This window comes from Eriocheir sinensis, chromosome 18 (genome assembly GCF_024679095.1).
Source record: "Eriocheir sinensis breed Jianghai 21 chromosome 18, ASM2467909v1, whole genome shotgun sequence".
In the NCBI taxonomy this organism is placed as follows: domain Eukaryota; kingdom Metazoa; phylum Arthropoda; class Malacostraca; order Decapoda; family Varunidae; genus Eriocheir; species Eriocheir sinensis.
In genome coordinates, this window is record NC_066526.1 from 14,126,200 (window position 1) to 14,144,982 (window position 18,783).

Here is an 18,783-nt window from a genome sequence, read left to right on the forward strand (position 1 = left end):
AGGAGAAAGAAGAAAAGGAGGAGAACGAGGAGTAGGAGGAGGAGGACGAGGAGAAAGAAGAAAAGGAGGAGAACGAGGAGTAGGAGGAGGAGAACGAGGAGCAGGAGGAGGAGGACAGTGGCTACCGGTAATAAAGAAGGGTGGAAGAGGCGACGCTCCGAGGGCCGCGATGTTTGCAGGCTTAACGGGCGGCTATAAGCACCTTGTCTGGCAGCGCGGCGCTCACTCACCGTAGGGACACAGGCACTGGAAGGTGTCCCCGTCGTGCCCCTCCTGGATGTCCACGCAGATGCCGGCGTTGAGGCAGGGGTCGCCGTTACAAGCGTCCATCTCCTCGCAGTGGCTGCCGATGTAGCCGTCACAACACTTGCACTGGAAATGCTCCTGGAACGAACCAAAGGGGAGACGTGAATAAAGAGAGGGAAAGGAAGAAAACGTGAATGCTACCTGGTGTTACCTTTGTGGCGCCATAATCATAACAATAATCCTGCAACAAACGATAGGAAACACGAGAAGAGGAAAGAAAACATAAAGGAGAAAAAGTAGGAGAAAAAAATCCCTGAATGCTACCTGATGTTACCTTTGTGGCGCGATAATCATACTGATAATCCGGCAACGAACGTAAGAGAAAACATAAAAAAAGAAAAAAAGGAAAAAATTGTAAATGTTACTTGACTTTACCTTTGTCACACCATACTTATAATAATAATGATGATAATGAACGAAAGGGAAAACGTAAACATGGAGAAAAGGAAAGAAAAAAAACCCATGAATGTTGCCTCTCAAGCTGTAACCAAGCCCTGAAAAGGTTAAAACCAGTGAAGAGGATAATTATGTGTTTTCGTAACTTGCGCTGAATGTCCCGCAACAGACCAAAGAGAAAACGTCATGAGGAAAAAGAAAAAAAAAATGTAGACATCATATGATTCCGTAATAGAGTTAAACACAACAAAGAGAATATAAAATATAGTTCCGCAACTCTTGCCCTTGAAATACTCCTGCAGGCAACAAAAGAGAAAGCCAGAGAGTGAGGGGAGAGACGCGGATGCTGTCTTGGACTCCTTACATAATGCAGCCCCGAAGCTGTAAGGACAACACAGAGAAGATAACCGAGTGTGCTCTCGTAACCCTTTATATTCATGGCCGGAGGAGCAAACACGGTAAAACAAAGTAAACACACCCGCCCACGCTGCCTTAACTCAGCACACTTAGATGTGACTCTTCCCGCCACTTGGTCTAGGGCGCCGAGCAGCCGCAGCCGCCGTGCACGCCCACGCCAGGGTCACGGAGGCCCCGGCTGGTGGGCGAGGCGTGAGTGGTTTCCAGGCGGCGAGTGGCTGTTGTGGCGAGGCTTTGTGGTCCGGCCTCTCGTGCCGCTTGTAAATATTTTTCCGGCTGCACCTGAGCCAATGTTAATCTGCAGGTAACGACCGCAGAGTTGCGAGGATCAGCCCACTCCCGCCCACACGGGAGCGGGGCGGCGCACCCTCGAGGGCGGCTCGTGGGGCGGAGCGGGGGTCATAGCTCGCCTCATTCTCCCCGGGAAGCAGACACAAGCATCGGGGTGTGTGTGAGTGATGCTGTGAGCACCGCCGGGCAGCACGAGGCCTGCTGCGGCTGTATCGATGTCCAATAACAGTCTTGCCACAGGGCGGAGGGCAGGCCGCCCCAGCCTCCCCCCCTTACCAGCCTGTCTGTCTCCCTGACTCCCTCTCTCCCTCAGCCTCCCTCCCTCAGTCTCTATCCCTGACTCCCTCTCTCCCTCAGGCAAGCCTCCCTCCCTCCGTGTCTCCCTTACCATCCATCTCCCGCCCTGCGTCTCTCCCTGCCTGCCCCTCTCAGCGAGCCTCCTTTCTCCCTACTTGCCCCACGGACCGCTTTCTGTCTCCCTCCCTCCCTCCCTCCCTCCCTGCCTGCCTGCCTTCCTGCCTACCTCCGTCAGCCAGGCGTGAGCTCCTCCGGCGGGATCCAGTTATCTTGTTTGTGTCCCAAGTTTAAAAGGAATTCAGGTTATTTTATGACAATTCTCTTTGTTTTCGTGGCCCCGGAATGGCCTTTATCCCCGACCAGGAGTCCGTCAGCGCTGGCTCGTTGTTGTTGTTATTATCATCATTATTATTGTTATGTTTATTGTCATTCTCATCGTTGCTAGTATTATCATGATGCTTCTTTTCTTCTTTTTATTATTGTTACCGTCATTACTATTCAGGGAGGAGGCAGCGCGGCGGCAGCCAAGACCAAGAGCCCTGAAGTAATCTAATCCATCACGTGACCCCCGTGCCTCAGCGCAAAGTTTTCAGACGGACTCCGCAAGACTTCCCCCGAGCCGGAATTCCTGTGTCCTCGTCCTCTTTATCAGTGTCGTGGCTTGCAGGGGAAAGAATACATGAAACAACTTTAAATCCTCGACGACAGAACAGGGAGGACAGGGCACAGAGGGACTTTCATGAAGGATTACACACGCTTGTCGGAATTCCTCTCTATACTCTTCCTCTTTGTGTGGCGGCTTGCAGGGGTGGGGGGTGGGGGGGTGGGGTGGGGATACAGAAAACAACTTGAGATCCTTGACAAGAGAACAGGAAAGACATGACACCGAGGGAATTTCATGAAGGATGCCGGAATTCCTCTCTGTCCTCTTCCTCTTTATCGAGTCATCGCTTGCAGGGGAGGAAGAACACAGCCGCAAAAACCTCTCCAAATCCTCAACGACTGAAGTGAGGGTACCAGCGGTTCCCCAACGGAATCACACACGCCTTTCAGAATTCCTCTCCATCCTCTTCCTCTTTATCAATGTCATCGCTTGCAGGGGAGGAAGAACACAGCCGCAAAAACCTCTTCAAATCCTCAACGACAGGAGAGTGAGGCCACCAGCGAACACCCCACCTTTTACAATTCCTCTCCACCCTCTTCCTCTATCGAGTCATCGCTTGCAGGGGAGGAAGAACAGCCTCAAAAACCTCTCCAAATCCTCAACGACAGGAGAGTGAGGGCACCAGCGAACGCCCCAGCAGAATCACACACGCCTTTTAGAATTACTCTCCACCCTCTTCCTCTTTATCGAGTCATCGCTTGCAGGGGAGGAAGAACACAGCCTCAAAAACCTCTCCAAATCCTCAACGACAGGAGAGTGAGGGCACCAGCGAACGCCCCAGCAGAATCACACACGCCTTTTATAATTCCTCTTCATCCTCTTCATCTTTATCAGCGTCTTGGCTTGCAGGGGAGGAAGAACACAGCCACAAAATCGATTCAAATCCTAAATCACATTACAGCGAGGGCCCCAGCGAACGCCCCAGAAGGATGACACACACTTGTCGCCCTCAGACTCGCGGCTCACGACAAACACTTCCTCTGTAGCTCGAGATAGATAGATAGATAGATAGATAGATACAGATAGAGAGAGAGAGAGAGAGAGAGAGAGAGAGAGAGAGAGAGAGAGAGAGAGAGAGAGAGAGAGAGAGAGAGAGAGAGAGAGAGAGAGAGAAATTTCCGTCCGTAAAGATTTAATGGAATAATGAACTTCACGAGTGGCTGGTTTTCATATTTTTTACGGGTTCACATAATTAGATGAATATAATTAGGTGTGCGTGTGTCCCTGCTCCGCTTCCTACTACTACTACTACTACTACTACTACTACTACTACTACTACTATTACTACTACTATTATTATCATTACTACTACTACTACTACTACTATTACTACTACTATTATTATCATTACTACTACTACTACTACTACTACTACTACTACTACTATTACTACTACTATTATTATCATTACTACTACTACTACTACTACTACTACCACCACAACCACCACCACCACTACTACTACTACTACTACTACTACTTTTACTACTACTACCACCACCACAACCACCACCACTACTACTACTACTACTACTACTACCACTACTACTACTACTACTATTTTTACTACTACTACTACCACCACCACAACCACCACCACTACTACTACTACTACTACTACTACTTCTACCATAACCACCACCACTACTACTACTACTACTACTACCGCTATATACGTACTGCTTCCTACTAACTATACAGATATCTGAGCGTGAACGAAACTATTGTGTAACTGGAACCGACCAATGAATACTACCCTCTAGCCTGCAACGATAAAATAATACGTAATAGAATAATGTGAAGGTTATAATACGTGGCTGTGAGGATCAGGGCGTGTTACAATAGTCTGTTCATTTAAGTCTAACCCAAGCTGACAACATAAACCTAAGCGTGTTCGTAAGCACAGTGCAGATTAGCAGAAAGTGTTGCGTGATGTAAACACAAACAGAGGTCAAAGAAAACTTGGAAGCCATAACAGTAGCCAATCAGCACTCAGCTTGCAAACACGCTTAGGTTTATGTTGTCAGCTTGGGTCGGACTTAAGTAAGCAGACTATAGGAGTGGTAGATCGATGCACTACTAAAAGAACCAAGGCGACAGTGAAAGGATAAGATGAAATGAGGGAAATAAGTGTTCGAGTATTAAACGTGGGTAAGGAAACCAAGTGAGAGAAATGGAAGGTTGAGGAGCAAGGTGGAGTGTTATAGATGACGGGAAGGAACACGAAATAGAAATAAGAGGAAAAACGCGGGAAATAAAAGAAATAAGAGGAAAATAGAGGAAATAATAGAAATAAGAGGAAAAGAAGGGGGGGGGGAAGGGAAAAAATAGAGGAAATAATAGAAATGAGAGGAAAAATGGGGGATATAGAAGAAATAAAAGGAAAATAGAGGAAATAATAGAAATAAGAGGAAAAAAAGGGGGAAATAAAAGAAATGAGGAAAAAAAGTGCAAATAAAAGAAATGAGGAGAATAGAGGAAATAATAGAAACAAGAGGAAAAAAGGGAAAAATAAGAGGAAAATAGAGGAAATAATAGAAACAAGAGGAAAAAAGGGGAAACATAAGAGGAAAATAGAGGAAATAATATAAATAAGAGGAAAAAAGGGGAAAAATAAGAGGAAAATAGAGGAAATAATAGAAACAAGAGGAAAAAAGGGGAAAAAATAAGAGGAAAATAGAGGAAATAATAGAAACAAGAGGAAAAAAGGGGAAAAATAAGAGGAAAATAGAGGAAATAATAAAAATAAGAGGAAAAAAAGGGAAAAATAAGAGGAAAATAGAGGAAATAATAGAAATAAGAGGAAAAAAACGAAAAATAAGAGTAAAATAGAGAAAATAATATAAACAAGAGGAAAAAATGGAAAAAATAGACAGTACAAAACGCTGGTGGAAACAATGAAAACGGAGCACAAATATATAAACCTTTGTGTCTCGCGCATGAAAAGAAACCCCCCAAAATAATGAGACCGTTTATTAATTGCATGTTTCGTTCCTTTTTGAATAACTCCTGCGCGATGTATTCATTTTGCCTTAATTAGATATGTCAAGTTGAAATAAAACTTTTTGTTGAGTTTTCGAGGCTTTTTTTTCTTCACCCGTCAAAGGGAAGGGAAGTATTCTGTTGACTAAAAAAATTGTTGCAGCCAAATCTTGCTTTTTTTATACATCAGAGAGAGAGAGAGAGAGAGAGAGAGAGAGAGAGAGAGAGAGAGAGAGAGAGAGAGAGAGAGAGAGAGAGAGAGAGAGAGAGAGAGAGAGAGATCCTGCGTTTCCTCTTCCTTGGCCACTTTTAATTCCTCTGTATCTCCTCCGTTCTTAATGTTTACTTTCTATTTCTATTTTACATATAAGCGAAAATCTATCCTATTCTGCAGCCTATCTTTTTGTGCACGTGAATATTAAGAGAGGTTTTGTAATTTGCATTTAAGATAATAGTCCATTTCAGTTATTTTTATGTCATTGTGCAGTAAGCGCTCTTTCTTTTTAGGTGTGAGCTTCAGCGAAATCCTTTGTTTTCAGGGATAATTTGAAGAGCTATCAGGGAGACACGCCATTAATTCCTCATTATCTCAATTCCTATGCGAGAGCGAGTATAAACACAATGATATTAAGGTCTCTCTCTCTCTCTCTCTCTCTCTCTCTCTCTCTCTCTCTCTCTCTCTCTCTCTCTCTCTCTCTCTCTCTCTCTCTCTCTCTCTCTCTCTCTCTGCGGTCTTCCTTCTTCATTGCCTTCCCGCCCCTTTTCTTATCTTCATTTCGTCTCCATTTCCTTTCCCTCTCCTTTGTTCTCTCTCTCTCTCTCTCTCTCTCTCTCTCTCTCTCTCTCTCTCAACTTCCTCCCTTGCTTCCCATACTCACACACACGCCCTTCGTTCCTCCTCGTCCCCCTCACTCACCATATCTGTCTTGGTGTAGCACGAGCCCTTGCCGGAGCAGAGCGAGCCTTCCCCGCACTCCGCCGACCTCACCGTCACTTGCAGCTTGAAGCACTCCGTCGAGGACCAAGACGAGCGGCCTGGGGAAGAGAGGAACCCAGTGAGCTCGTGAGGGGAGGAGGGGTAGATTGGACGCCTAGTGTGTGTGTGTGTGTGTGTGTGTGTGTGTGTGTGTGGGTGTGGGTGTGAGAGAAGGGTGGTATGGGTGTGTGGAGGAAGGTGAGAATGGGAGGAAGGCTGCATTGTGTGTGTATGGGTGTGTTTGTGTGTGCATGGACGAGTGGGTGAGAGAGGGACAGTCTGAGAAGGTACTTTAATAGGTTAGAACAAGGAAAGTGAGTTGTATGTGTGTGGGTGGGGGTGATGGGAGGAATGCTGTTCTTCGTATGTGTGTATGGGCGTGTGGGTGAGAGAGCGACAATTTGAGAAGATACTTTAAGAGGTTAGGAGAGCAAGGAAACTGGGTTGTGTGTGTGGCGAGGGTGTTGAGAAAGGGAGGGACGCTGTTTTGTGTGTATATATGGGTGGGTGTGAGGGGCCGTTCGATGGAGGGTACAAAGTTGGGAGAACAAGGAAAGTGGGTCGTGTGTGGGGGTGAAGAAGGGAAGAAAGAATATAAGGCTGTTTTGTGTGTATATATGGGTGGGTGTGAGGGGCCGTTCGAGAGAAAGAGTGCTAGGTTGGGAGAACAAGGAAAGTGGGTCGTGTGTAGGGGTGAAGAAGGGAAGAAAGAAAATAAGGCTGTTTTGTGTGTGTGTATAGGCGTGTGTGTGTAATTGTGCGTGTTGATAAGTATATGCATTTTCTCTTAGTGATTGTGAGAGGAACTTTAGAACGTTTTAGTGCTTTTGCGTTTAGTTATTTTGTCGTCTTTTATTTTTTTACAGCAAAGGATTCAGTTCAAGGGCATAAAAAAAGGAAACAAATATGAAAAAAAGCCCGCTAGTCACTGCTCCCACTGTCAGTCGCTCCCTCATTGCATCTGTATTCTGAACGTAATTTTGTCAGCAACTCGGAGTAACAAAAGCACACGGAGACACACGACTAAGAGAAGCTGGATAAAACGTGGGACTGTTCTGCTTGTGGTGAGCTTTATGATGTTTGTTAAAGATTTATGCTTCACTAACAAAGCCGTGTAGAAACGACGCCTGCGAAATAAGTGAATGTACAGGAAAATACAAAACGCGAAATGTCGACACACACACACACATACACACACACACACACACACACACACACACACACACACACACACACACACACACACACACACACACACACACACACACACACACACACACACACACAAAAGGCCACGTTTAAAAATGTTTGGCTCGCGTATCGTAATTAACTTCAACAACAACAGAGACAAAGAATAAACAGCCACACGGTAAGCAGGAGTCAGGGGGAGAGAGGGAGGGAGAGGGTGGGAGGGAGCGAGGGAGAAGGAGGGAGAGAGAGAGAGGCTGCATATTTTTCACGGTGAGTTTACGTGTTACAAAGAAGCGGACTAACAAACACGACAGATAAAAAGAGATAAAAGAAATAAAGTAAACAGTTGGCTGGAGGTCAGAGAGAGAGAGAGAGAGAGAGAGAGAGAGAGAGAGAGAGAGAGAGAGAGAGAGAGAGAGAGAGAGAGAAACACAGACGCAGGAGGCGAACGAAAGGGAGAAAGCGGCGCAGTAGGCTATCGGGGCTCACGGAATAGCCAAATGCCGCTTGTGGAGGTATTTTTGGCCGTGTTGCAGCGACGCGCGGCAATACTCTTGATTTATCGGTGTTGTCTAATGACCGGAGCGGAGATGAGGGTGGAAAATGACCTCTCTGGGCTGCGTTGGGGAGGAGGGCGGCGGAGAGGGTGGCTGAAAGGGTGGGAGGGAGGGAGGTGAAAGGGTAATTAAGAAGGGTGTGTGTGAGAAAGAGGGTCGGAGATGAGGTATGTGGTGGTGATGATGATGGTGAAAGGAAGAAAGGGAGAGAAAGAAGAGAAAGGAAGAGGAGGAGACGAAAATATAAAAGGGAATAAGACGGAAGGTGGATAAGGATAACGATTGAGAGACGTGGAAGATCGAGGAATAAAGGAGAGGAAGAAATAACGAGGAAAATAAGAGGGAAGAAGGTGAATAAAGAAACAGAGTGAGAGAAATGGAAGGTCGAGGAATTACATGGATGGCTGTACATGACGAGAAAGAAGGCGAAGAAGAAATAAAAAAAAGAGAAATATGAGATAGAACAAAATAAAAAGACAAACCAGAAACCTTCCCTCAGATTCTAAAGGACAAGAAGGAAAGCAAAAAAGAATGAGTGAAATAAAATAACACACTAAACAAGAATAATATGCCTCAGATTCTACGTTCTCTAAAACTCTGCGGACATATTCTTAAACATTTCACTGCTTACACACCCACATTTGATAAGGGTTTCGTGGAGATTGTGGGCATTTCCATGGGTAGTTTTAATAGCCTTCCATCAGATTCTAAAGGACGAGAAAGAAAGCAAAGAAGAAAGAGTGAAAAAATAATACACAAAACAAGAACATGCCTCAGTCTACATTCTCTAAAACTCTGCGGACATATCATTAAACATTTCACTGATTCCACACTCATAACTTGATAAGGCTTTCGTGAAGATTGTGGGTATTTCCATGGGTAGTTTTAATAGCCTAGTGGTAGTTTAACAAGACACCTGCACTATGAACGAGAAGAATCACTCATGAAAATTCGACTACCCTCCATTGCGGGTCTTTGGAAATATTTGGTTTGAGAGACGAAATTGAGAGTGTGGGCCTTGGTGTGTGTGTGTGTGTGTGTGTGTGTGTGTGTGTGTGTGTGTGTGTGTGTGTGTGTGTGTGTGTGTGTGTGTGTGTGTGTGTGTGTGTGTGTGTGTGTGTGTGTGTTGTGGAGTGCTAATGCAATTCTCTGGTAACGAGATATAGAAACGAGGAGATACTGGCAAATAATGCGAATATTATCCCGCTGGGGCGAAGGAATTGGATGAAAATAAAGAAGAGAGAGAGAGAGAGAGAGAGAGAGAGAGAGCACGTCACTCCAATGCAAATTAGCTCATAGCAATTATATTCCGAATTGTAATAAAAGATTCCATCAGTGCGCTTAAATTATGCAAATATGGATTCTGAAATGACGTACAGACCTGATCATCATAACACTACTGCTGTTACTACTACTACTACTACTACTACTACTACTACTATTGCTACTGCTACTACTACTACTATTACTACTGCTACTACTACTACTGCTACTATGAAACTAAAAATGATACTGCTAATAATAATAACGATAACCACAGTAAAAGACTAGAAGAAAGGAGAAAAGAAAAGGGAAAGGAAAGAATACAAATACGAAGAAAACAATGGAAATTCTGAGCTTTTAATATCTCTCGAATCAGTTCTACATTTAATTAAACTGCAATTTCAACCCACGCAATACTACCAATAAAAAAATAATAATAGTAATAATGATAATAATAATGAAATAATTCCAATACCAACAACTAGTAACACACACACACACACACACACACACACACACACACACACACACACACACACACTACAGCGCCATAGCTACGTCCTTGAGCGGCCCCCATGGCTCTGCGCAGCGAGGGCCATAGTGTCAGAGGGCCATTAATGCCAGCCTCATCCCCTGCATGCCGCCGAGGAGGAGCACAAGGAGGAGGAGGAGGAGGAGGAGGAACAGAGGACAGTGCAACGTGCCAACTTTTAACTAAATTCATTCCTCCTTTTCTTATTCGCTTTCCTTTGTGTCTTGGTTTCTTCTTCTTCTTGTTCTTCTTTCCTTTTTCTTTTCTTTCCTTTTCTTTTTCTTCTTCTTCTTCTTCTTCTTCTTCTTCTTCTGCTTTTTCTTCTTCTTCTTCTTCGTTTTCTTCTTTGTTCGTGTTCTTTCTTAGTCTTCTTCTCTGTTATGTCCTATCCTTTTGTCATTTTAATTTCCTCTTCTCCTCCTCCTCCTCCTCCTCCTTTTCCTTCTTCTTTCCTAAAATTAGTGAACTTAATTAGCGAGGGAAAAAAGTACATATGGGAAAAAAGGGAAAAGGGAAGGAAAGGAAAAAAGGGATAAGGTACAAAGAACGTCCCATAAGTCTCTTTGTCTATGTTTAAAAGATAGAGTGGAAGAAAACAGTGCAGAAGTAGGAGTAAAAGAGTTATTATTATTTTTATTATTATTATTATTATTATTATTATTATTATTATTATTATTATTATTATTATTATTATTATTATTGTTATTATTATTATTAGTAGTAGTAGTAGGGGAGGCGAGTAGTAGGGGTGGCTGAGTGGTTAGCGTGCCGGCGCCGCGGTTCGAATCCTGCCCGCCGCCACAGCTTGGATTTCTGTCACCGCCGAGTGGCCTAAGACTACCCACATGCTGTCCTGAAGACCACCTACCAACCTGGATTCTATATTCCGTCTCTTAAAAACAGAGGCTCCAAGATGAGCTCCGAGGGGGGCATTATGAGCCAAGTAAGATGGCGCCACTATAAACACTTGCTTGCGCCACAACGGGAAGGAGCCGAGCATCAGGCCCCACCAAGAAGGCCTACCGACGCCATAGGACAGAAAAAAAACTAGAACAAAATAAAAACAAGAAAATACACAAGGAATAAATGCAATGACTGAAGGAGAACACACACACACACACACACACACACACACACACACACACACACACACACACACACACACACACACACACACACACACACACACACACACACACACACACTACCAGATCACAAAGATAAGATTAGCGGACGGGGAAGAACTATGCGTGCAATTATCTTTCTCTCGTTCTCGTGCTCCTCTTCTTCTTCTTCTTCTTCCTCCTCCTCCTCCTCCCCCTGCTCCTCCTCGTTCTTCTTCTCCTTCCTCTCCTCCTCCTAATTATCTTCCTTCTCGTTTTAGTTTTTTTCCTTTTATTTGTTGTTATTTGTTATTTTGCTCTTGTTCTTATTCTTTTAGTTTTCTTCTTCTTCTTCTTCTTCTTCTTCTTCTTCTTCTTCTTCTTTTCCATCCTCTTTTTCTACATCTTCTTCCTCCTCCTTCGCCTTTGTTCCACGCTTCCTTTTTATTCTTTTTCCATTCTCTTTATCGCCGTCGTCCTCCCTCTCCTCCTCCTCCTCCTCCTTCTCCTCCTTCTCTTGCTACAATGCATCTGATAATAATTGCAAATAAAGCACGGGGTTAGCAGGGAGGGAATGTGAAGCCTCCGGAAAATCGACCCGCGCGAGGGAGGCACCGAGGCAAAATATAAACAAGTAAGGGAACGCATTGGAGGCTGTCCCGGCGGAGCTCGACCCGGGAGTGCAACGATAAACTAAGGAGGCCAAAGATAATAGACAAAGATAATAGACTCGTCCATCTCGAAGCCCCGGAGACGTTACTTCCCCCCACTTCCACCTACGGCATATACTTAGTTTTAATTGGTTGGAAAAGTTGTGAGTTGAATGTTTTGATTAAGAGTGCCGTATTGAGAATATAAGAATCTTTTCCTTTTCTTCCTTCTTCTCCTCTTCGTCTTCCTCCTCTTGCTCCTCCTTCTTCTCCCCCTCCTCTTACTCCTCCTCCTCCTCTTATTCCTTCTCTGCCTCCTAGTTTTCTTCTTCTAGTTCTTGTTCTTGTTCTTGTTCTTGTTCTTGTTCTTCTACTTCTTTTTCTTCTGCTTCTTCTTCTTCTTCTTCTTCTTCTTCTTCTTCTCCTCCTCCTCCTCCTCCTCCTACTTCTACTACTACTACTACTACTACTACTACTACTGCTACTGCTACTACTACTACTACTACTGCTACTGCTACTACTACTACTACTACTACTACAACTACGACTACTACTACAGCTACTACTATTACCCCATCCATCCCTTCTTTGTCCCTTTGGATAGAGAACTGAATACTGTTATCAATTTCTATTTACTCATTTCTATTTCCACACACATACAATAATAATAATAATAATAAGAGAATCATAACTTACAGCTCTACCCTCCTCTCCCCCTCAGGATAAGGGATTGAGGCGCCTGTGTGTTAAGCATCTGTGCACTTGAAAGATGTACACTCAGCAAAAAAAGTATAGAACACCCATGGTCGGTTAAGTAGAATTTGAGCGAAATCTATAGACATGGTGTTGTGTTGGTTAGGTGGGTTCCAATGGTTAATGTTCGATTCTTTGTTTTGCTCTGTATAGGAAAAGGAAAAATGCAGAATCAGAAGCGTCCTCCACCTCACTCCCGCTCCAGGTGAAGAATTTAATCGCTCGTGTGTGCATGATTCGTGTTTGCTCAGACCGGCGACACAAAACAATGGAATAAGGGATAAATTAGAGACGCCCCTTCCAGCCACTCCGCTCCCTCGGACAGAGAATTGAATTGCTTATGATTAACATACGTGTTTATTTATAAGGCTTACACAAACAATATATAATCTAACGGTTGGCACACTCTCTCTCTCTCTCTCTCTCTCTCTCTCCTTCCTTATTGTTAATATGGAGAACTGAATATTTTGTGCCCTCATCATCAATTCATATTCATTAATTTTGTTGATTCGTTGTGTTGACAGGAAATACATGACAAACAATGAGTGATTTTGTCCTGCGCAGGCACCAGAACGCCGGTAATGGAAACCTGGATAGTGTGTGCTTATCATTCATGTTTACTCAGAGTTTGGTAAAAAAAAAGAGATCTGAAGAAGATTACCCGGGTTTTTGTGAGTGATTTTCCCGTTCAAGATGCAGAAGTCGTGTAAAACTATCACTGGGATCACAAAACAGTCCATGAAAACCCCAGCAGCTTCCACGAGAGGGGCTTTTCATACACGCGAACTGAGACAACGATACGTTTAAGAATAAATTAATCGGGTTTTCATGAGTGATTTTCCCGTTCAGGATGCATAAGTCGGGCAACACCATCACCAGCATCATAAAACAGTTCATGAATATCTCAGCAACTTCTACGCGAAAGGGTTATCAAAAGGCGAACTGAGGTGCAGACAGGTTTAGGACTACTGGCTTCAATGAGAACACAATCCACTGGGCCATATTCTTAAAACATTTCAGCGACCAAACACACATATTTGACAAGGCTTTCGTTGGAGTTTTGGGCATTTCCAGGGGTAGTTGTTTGACCCCTCTGGTAGTTTGACCCTTCCTCTGTACCACAAACCCCCCAAAACACAAATTAGAACCAACGTTGCCAGATTGTCGTACTCAGCCTCTTATATTTACCGACTTCCGACCCAAAAACTGTCTCGTGGACCCCAATAAGGAGATTTACTTATAATTATCGTTAAAATAGTTAATTCCTGATGTTTCTTGGCAATAGTTAGGCGTCAGAAACCGGTAAATACTATGCTCTGAGTACGACAATCTGGCAAAGGTGATTAGAACCCGACTGATCTTCTTTTCTGCCTTTGGAATTAGGTGACGTGAGGGGTGGAAGCGTCTGACAGCACCGTCCCTCGTCTCCTTGGGCGGGGCCAGGGCGGAGTGTGCACGCATATCACTGATTTATATTCACTTGCATTGTTTGCCTTTGCATGGGTCCGCTTGCTCCTCTTGATTAGTATGTATTGGTTCATTATAGACTCATTAACGTTCGTATTTGCCAAACATTCACGCACGGTAATGAAGTTCAGTCCCATTGCTTTTATTTATTGTGCGCTTCATTGCTCTCCGCTGCTGTCACTGCTGAGGCTGTTGCTGTCTGTTGCTGTGAGCACTTTCTTTGTCTTTCAGTTCTATGGGCATTTCCTTCACTTCTCTTGGTGTTCTATGGCTACTACTACTGCCTACTTCTATTGCTTAACGTTATTTGCTCTTTATTGATTTCGGTTGCTTTAGGTTCCATGGCTGTTGCTGTCTGTTGCTGTGAGTGCTTTCTTCGTCCTTCAGTTCTGTGGGGATTTCCTTCACTGCTATTGGTGTTCTATGGCGACTACCGCTGCCCACTTTTACTGCTTAACGTTATTTGCTTTTTATTGATTTCGGTTGCTTTAGGTTCCATGGCTGTTGCTGTCTGCTGCTGTGAGTGCTTTCTTCGTCCTTCAATTCCGAGGGCATTTCCTTCACTTCTCTTGGTGTTCTATGGCTACTACCGCTGCCCACTTTTACTGCTTAACGTTATTTGCTCTTTATTGATTTCGGTTGCTTTACCTACTGCTCTCCTTCCGTTTCTCATCCGTTTCCTCTTTGTACATATGCATTTCAACATCTCCAAAGGTAATGCTCCATAAGTACAGTGACAAGCTTCAAGATGCAAAGGACAATTAGCTCCCGGGGCGTTCCAACACTCCCTTCGTGAAAACTTTGATTGTAGGAAGCGGAGACAGCGCGGCAGGCGGATTAATTAAGTTCCATGGCTGGTGCTGTCTTTTCTCTTGTTTCCAGCTCTCTTCTGTTGCTTTCTCATTTTTTCCAGTGATATTGCTTTTATTTCTCGTGCTGTGACTATCTGCTCCTGTCGTTCATGGGTTTCCGTTGACCTCAAATTTATTCTGCTGTTTTCGAATGCCTTCTATTGATATTGGTTTCACCTTTCGTGTTTTCTATGTCCAGTTTTACGTGTGCCTCTTTGCTGTAACAAGGTGCTTCATATGTCTTTTTAGCGCCGTTTTGGTCTTTGGATATTGGTGCCGTGTCCTTGTTACGCTTTCACTTTCCTGCATTACTTGTCCCTTCCTCCTTTGATATGTTTACTTATCATGGTTTCTCTTTCACTTTCACTTTCCATTTCAACCGTTACCTGTCTGTGCCTCTCTCCTATGTTTACCTCTGTTGTTTTTATCCATGCTTTCTCCGTTACTTTTACTTATACTTTCGATTTCAACCGTTATCTGTACCTCTTCTGTTATTTTTTATATTTTTTTTTCTGTTACTCTTTTGATCCTTCTCTAATATTTCTCCGATACTTTTCCTTATACTTTCACTTTCCATCGTTACCTGTGCCTCTTTATCACTTTCGATTTCAACCTTTATCTGTGCCTCTTCTATGTTACTTTTTATATTTTTTCTGTTACTCTTTTGATCCTTCTCTAATACTTCTATGGTAATTTCCCTTATGCTTTCACTTTCCATCGTTACCTGTGCATCTTTATTACTTTCGACTTCAACTGTTTTCTGTATATCTTCTATGTTACTTTTTATATATTTTTTCTGCTACTTTCATTGATCCTCCTCTAATACTTTTCTGATACTTTTCCTTATGCTTTCACTTTCCATCGTTACCTGTGCCTCTCTATTACCTTTTTCCACCTGTCTTCCCGTCCGGCGCAGCTCACGTCGCCTCTCTTCACTTCGCTGTTAATGGCTTCACGTCTTTTTTCTCCTCGATCTAATTAGTACCGTTCCTGGCCACGTGCATGCCCAGGGATTTCCGCTCAACTTTCTTCTTTTCCTTTTGCCTTCCTACCCTAACGTGATGGAAGCTTCTCTTTATCTTTTCTCTTCTTCAGTGCCTATTTGATTTACCTTCCTGTTTGATTTACTTTCTCCTTTTCTTTTTTCTCTCTCGCTTTCTTTCTTTCTCTCTCTCTCTCTCTCTCTCTCTCTCTCTCTCTCTCTCTCTCTCTCTCTCTCTCTCTCTCTCTCTCTCTCTCTCTCTCTCTCTCTCTCTCTCTCTCTCTCTTCTTCTTCTTCTTCTCTTTCCTTCTTCCTTCTTTCTTTCTGTTCTTTTTATCTAACTTAGTCGAAGCTTCCTCTTTTCTCCTTCCTTCCATTTCCCTTTCTTTTCTCTAAGTTAATTGAACCTTCTCTTTACTTTCTTCTCTCTTCTTCAGTGCCTGTTTGATTTACCTTCCTCCCCCTTCTTCTCCTTCCTTCTTCCTTCCTTCCTTCTGTTCTTTTTATCTAACTTAGTCGAAGCTTCCTCTTTTTTCCTTCCTTCCATTTCTCTTCCTTTTCTGGAACCTAATTGTACCTTCTCGTTACTTTCTTTTCTCTTCTTCAGAGCCTGTTTGATTTACCTTTACTTCCCTTCTCCTCTTCACTTCTCCTCCTTCCTTCTCTCTCTTTCACCTAACCTAATCCATCTTACCTTTTATCTAACCTAATCGGACCTTCTCTTTACCTTCTTCCCTCACATTAAGTGCCTGTTTAATTTTCCTTTACTTCCTCTTTTTTATATTTATTCCTTCCTCTTTCTCTCCCTTCCTTCCTTCCTTCCTTCTCTCCCTTCCTTCCTTCCTTCCTTCCTCTTTATCTCCCTTCCTTCCTTTCTCTTTCTCTCCCTTCTTTCCTTACTTCTTTCTCTCCCTTCCTCCCTTCCTTTTCTCCCTTTCTTCCTGCCTTCATTCCTCTTTCTCTCTCTTCCTTCCTTCTCTCCTTTCCTTCCTTCCTCCCTTCCTCCCTTCTTTCCCTTTCTTCCTTCTTTCTTTCTCTCCCGTCCTTCCTTCCTTCCTTCTCTCCCTTCCTTCCTTCCTTCCTTGTCTCCCTTCCTTCCTTCCTTCCTTATCTCCCTTCCTTCCTTCTCTCCCTTCCTTCCTTCCTTCCTTCTCTCCCTTCCTTCCTTCCTTCCTTCTCTCCATTTTACATAACCACATTAAGCTTCCCCTTCTACTTCTCTAACTCTCTTCCTATCTTATTATATTCCTCTCCGTTACTGTTTTATAGACCCCATATTTCTTTTTCGCTTCAATATCTTCTCTTTACCTTCCTAACCTAGCCTAATCTCATCTTTCTATCTTCTTTTCCTCTCTTCCTTTCTCTTCGTTCTTATCTCTTTAAATCCCTAACCATCCTTGTCACATCTTATCTTCCCTCTTTCTATCTATCTTCTCTTTATCTCGTTTCTCCCTTATCTTCATTTTCTCTTCATCTCTTCCTTTCTCTTCATTATCTTCTAACATAACATAACCTTATTTTATCTTCCCTCTTCCTTCCCATTCTCCTTCTTACCTCTTCTCTTTACCTTACTACCTCCTTACCTTCCTTTTTTCTCTCTCTTCACGTCTCTTCCTTTCTCTTCATTATCTTCTCTTTACCTCCCTAACATAATCTAATCTCATCCCTAACCTTTCCTTTACCTCCCTAGCCTTTCTACTTTTTCTTTATACCTTGCTACTTCCTTATCTTCCTTTTTTCTTCGTCAACTTCCTTCCCTTCTCTTCATTATCTTCTCTTTACCTCCCTAACATAATCTAACCTCATTATATCTTCCCTCTTCCTTCCAATTCTCCTCCCACTTCTCCCTCACCTCCCTTTTTCCTCATCATCTCACTCCACCTCTCTTCCTCTCTTCCTCCCTAGCCTGGTCCCCTTCCCCCTCCTTCTTCACACCTCAAATGGACTCTTAATGACGGCTACGTGATTCTATTCTCCGGGTTTGCTTTTTTTCTTTTCTCGTCTTTCTCTGGATGCCTCTCATTTATCACTGCCTCTTGCGATCTGCTTTTTCCAATGTTATTTGAATGTGGTTATGTGGTTTTCATTTCACGTTTCTCATCTCTCTCTCTCTCTCTCTCTCTCTCTCTCTCTCTCTCTCTCTCTCTCTCTCTCTCTCTCTCTCTCTCTCTCTCTCTTCATTCTTCTGCATTTTCCATAATCAGTGTTAAATTAATGTGTTTTTCCCTTCACATTATTCACATTATTCTTTCTCTCTCTCTCTCTCTCTCTCTCTCTCTCTCTCTCTCTCTCTCTCTCTCTCTCTCTCTCTCTCTCTCTCTCTCTCTCTCTCTCTCTCTCTCTCTCTCTCTCTCTCTCTTCCCTTGTCATCTATTACCCTCCCTCCTTCCCTCCCTCCCTCCCTTCCCATATGAATTTATTATCTATTTTTATCTCCACCACCATACACGTCATCGTTCTCCTCCTCGCCCCCCCTCACCGTCATCACCAAAACCACGACTAATAACGATGCCATCAATCTCTATCACCATTCTATCTTGTTTCTCCTATCACTTTATCATTCCTATCACCACACATTGTCTGTCCCCTTTCTCTTCATATCCTCCCTCTTGCAGTCTACTTCATCGCTATCGCTATCATTCTCGTCTTCATTATGATTTTCTCCTTTTTTTTTTTACAACAAAGTAGACGGCTCAAGGGTAACAAAAAGACTAAAAAAAACAAAAAAAACGCTACTGACCGCTCCCACAACAGACAAAAGTACAGAGTGGCCAAAAAAGAGGTCAATTTCGGGTGGAGAAGTGTCTTGATATTTGAGTCTTATCCCACACCATTTGTAAGTTCGCTATCTTCATCTCCACCCTTCTACAGTTTACTTTAAGGTGATGACTGTATCGCTGGTGGGCTGTCTGGAGTTGCCTGTTTCTTATTACTGCTACTTCTGTTACTTCTACTTCTTGCTCCTTCCTTTCTGTTTCCCATTTTCCTTTTTTCTCTTCCTCTTTTGATATCCTTCCCATGGACGACCCCGGACCGTTAGTGGAGCAAGCGAATTTTATTTATAGTGACTGCCGTGATGTATGCCTCTTGCTTGGGCGGTGAGTA

At 43.4% G+C, this 18,783-nt stretch overlaps 1 protein-coding gene across 4 annotated transcripts in view; it reads right to left on the minus strand.

The window, feature by feature from the left end:
* Positions 1-18,783, minus strand: part of LOC127000359 (delta and Notch-like epidermal growth factor-related receptor) — a 189,996-nt gene that overhangs the window by 26,350 nt on the left and 144,863 nt on the right. For all 4 annotated transcript variants that reach the window (XM_050863992.1, XM_050863993.1, XM_050863991.1 and 1 more), the window contains exons 5-6: positions 6,270-6,388; positions 231-384 (exon numbers count right to left, since the gene is read on the minus strand). In XM_050863992.1, the coding sequence (XP_050719949.1) occupies positions 231-384; positions 6,270-6,388 (273 nt within the window). The remainder of the gene's footprint in view (positions 1-230; positions 385-6,269; positions 6,389-18,783) is intronic.